Raw genomic sequence first — 2,496 nt, 5'->3', positions numbered from 1 at the left:
TGAGACAGGAATGGTGGATGCCGTTTTCAAGTTTGAAGGAAATAAGTCCCAATAATCTTTCCAGGTCAACGTGTTGATTCTGATTGAAGAGCTGGACATTGAAAACTTGTGTACAAATTTATTTGAGATGCAGATTTTTAATGAATGGCATCTTGACCATTGAAAAATAGAAATTCATGCATTAATATTTCAGTTTACAGTAAAATACAGCATTACTTCTGAGCATTTTATACAGGAAGCCAGACCATAGAAACATACAAACCGTAAGTAAGTGTTTTCCTGACAGACACTATTGCTTGAAGATATTTCTCACATCACTGTTGATTAATTCATTCTGCCACGCAACTGGTTTTATTTGGGATACAATCAACGTGGAAGGAAGGCAAACATGAGTGGTTACAACACAGGCAGAGGTGCTCACTGCTGGCACCACCTGACAGAACAGGATTTGATCCCGAAGGTTTCTTTAAAAAACAGACTGCATAGGGACTCGTACTGTGTATCTGACAAACTGCTCTGCTGTATAGTCATATATAAGGCATTAATAAATTCAATTGTAAAAAAAAGGTGATTCTTTGAGGTTGCTGAAGCACTTTGTGTGTTAAACAGACAGGAATCCACTCCTTTAATGGGATGTTTTTGCTACTTTTCTGTGCAGTGGGCAGCAGAAACGGACTGGCAGGAAGGTTCCAGAGTTCACTATTGTCCTGCACTGGGACTAAAGCACTATTGCTTTTCAGAGACTAAATGTAAGTCTAAATGTTTTACTTTAGCCTTTATTTCTTTTAATTAAGAAATTCAAATTATTTCAAAATATGGATGTTGTTCCATGCCCAGAATCCTAAGTATCTTAAATACATATTTTGACATTGCCCATATTTACTATTCCTTTTTAAACTTTCTCCAATTCCACTTTGAGTCCTTTGAGTTTTTAGTTTTGATAAGATATTCTAACAAATAGTGAAGGGCTTGAGTTGCCTTTTGGGAATGTCTGTCCATGGTTCCAGTTCCCCACGGAGGCAGCTCTCCTCTGCTGTCCCTCAGGCCAAGGGTCTCTGTGGGGTGAGGGAGAAGCAGGGATAGGGAGAGGAACCCAGAGTCAGCCAGGAAAAGCTTTTCCCAAAGAAAACAAAGGTGCATTTCCTGGTTCCAGGGGATTTATGTTGTGCTTACAAGCAGCACGGACTGGCTGGAGGGCACACGTGGCCCTGCTCTAGGGACATTGCAGGGATTCCTTTGGAGGCTTAGGATGCCCCCCCAGAACAGGAAATAGGAATTGATGGAGGCTTTCCCACCAGGCTGAGATTCTGGCTGGCCACTGCCTGTAGGAGTGTAAAGCACATTTTCCCAGAAACGGGGAGCATGCAGGAACACTTGGGGGAATGACTCCTCAATCTTGGTGTTAAAATCTCTTGAACCAAGTCTGTCCAAAGGCTCTCCTCTCACTCACTGCTGGAGTTGAGCTTGCACTGCTGGCTGCAGGAGCAGCTGCCGTCCCTTTTTGGCCTTCTGCCAGCACAGAGCCGAAACACGGGGCAGTTCACTTGTGAAGGAATTAAAACCCCAAAGCAGAAACCAGGGATAATGTAAGTACCCAGCTGGAAAAGGTGAGAATGGTTTAGCCCTCCTCTGGGTGAGAGTCATAGCACCATGTGTGAAAAGCAGGTGGGGGAGGCAAGGCTGCAGCCCAAACTACTAGAAAATTATTCCAAGGCACTTCATGGATAGAAAATTCTGCCAAATATATATATTTAAAAATAAAATGGACTTAAAAAAAAAAGGATACTTTGCTCCTTCAATTAATGAAAGCTGAAGGATGATCTCCCCCCTCCCCAGCCTGCTGTTAAATCCTCCCAGCTTTACTGAGTGCACCAAATTGGAGTTTTAAGCAGGTGTGGTTAAAACCCACCCACTTTTTGAACTTTGTTCAAGCCACAAATTTGGAATTTAAAGGGCCCAGCATTTTGTCAGCGTTTTCTCCCTTTTCAGACACGGTTTGAACAACACAGTATTAGGCAAAAGCAGCTTTGTGAGTGAACCGTTCATCCCTTTGGGATCCCCAGGTTACCCTTCAGACCTCAGCTTCCTTCGCAAGGGCGTCGGCCTTTCCAACGCCAGCTCCCATTCCCTCTCGCTAACTTGGGATGAGTGATCTGGAAATGTCAGCCTGCAACAGGGCTGGGATTCCTGCAGCCCCAGGGACATTCATTCCCTCGCTGGGGCAGGACAGCAGCAGCCAGGGGCTCCTCAGAGACAGCGCCACACAAACACACTGTGGAGACAGGAGGAGAGCAGGGATTGGCCTTTGGCACAGCCCAGGGAGCCAGGAAAATAAACACACTGGGTGTGGGGAGTACAGACTGTGTGTGTGTGTGTGTGTGTGGCTGCAGTGTGAGCACTGTGTGTACTGTGTATGTGGGAATTGTGTGTGTGTGACTGTGTGTGAGACTGTGTGTGCATGGCTGCAGTGTGAACACTGTGTACTGTGTATGTGGG

At 45.2% G+C, this 2,496-nt stretch overlaps 1 protein-coding gene across 6 annotated transcripts in view; it reads right to left on the bottom strand.

Moving 5' to 3' along the window:
• Window positions 1-2,231: 2,231 nt before the first annotated feature.
• EML6 (EMAP like 6) overlaps window positions 2,232-2,496 on the bottom strand; it is an 85,653-nt gene continuing 85,388 nt past the window's right edge. For all 6 annotated transcript variants that reach the window (XM_015621138.3, XM_015621143.3, XM_015621140.3 and 3 more), the window contains one exon: window positions 2,232-2,272. In XM_015621138.3, the coding sequence (XP_015476624.1) occupies window positions 2,248-2,272 (25 nt within the window). In that variant the 3' untranslated portion in view covers window positions 2,232-2,247. The remainder of the gene's footprint in view (window positions 2,273-2,496) is intronic.

This window comes from Parus major, chromosome 3 (genome assembly GCF_001522545.3).
Source record: "Parus major isolate Abel chromosome 3, Parus_major1.1, whole genome shotgun sequence".
NCBI lineage: Eukaryota > Metazoa > Chordata > Aves > Passeriformes > Paridae > Parus > Parus major.
The sequence above is the reverse complement of the archived record's forward strand: the minus strand, read 5'-3'. Positions and strand labels throughout refer to the sequence as shown.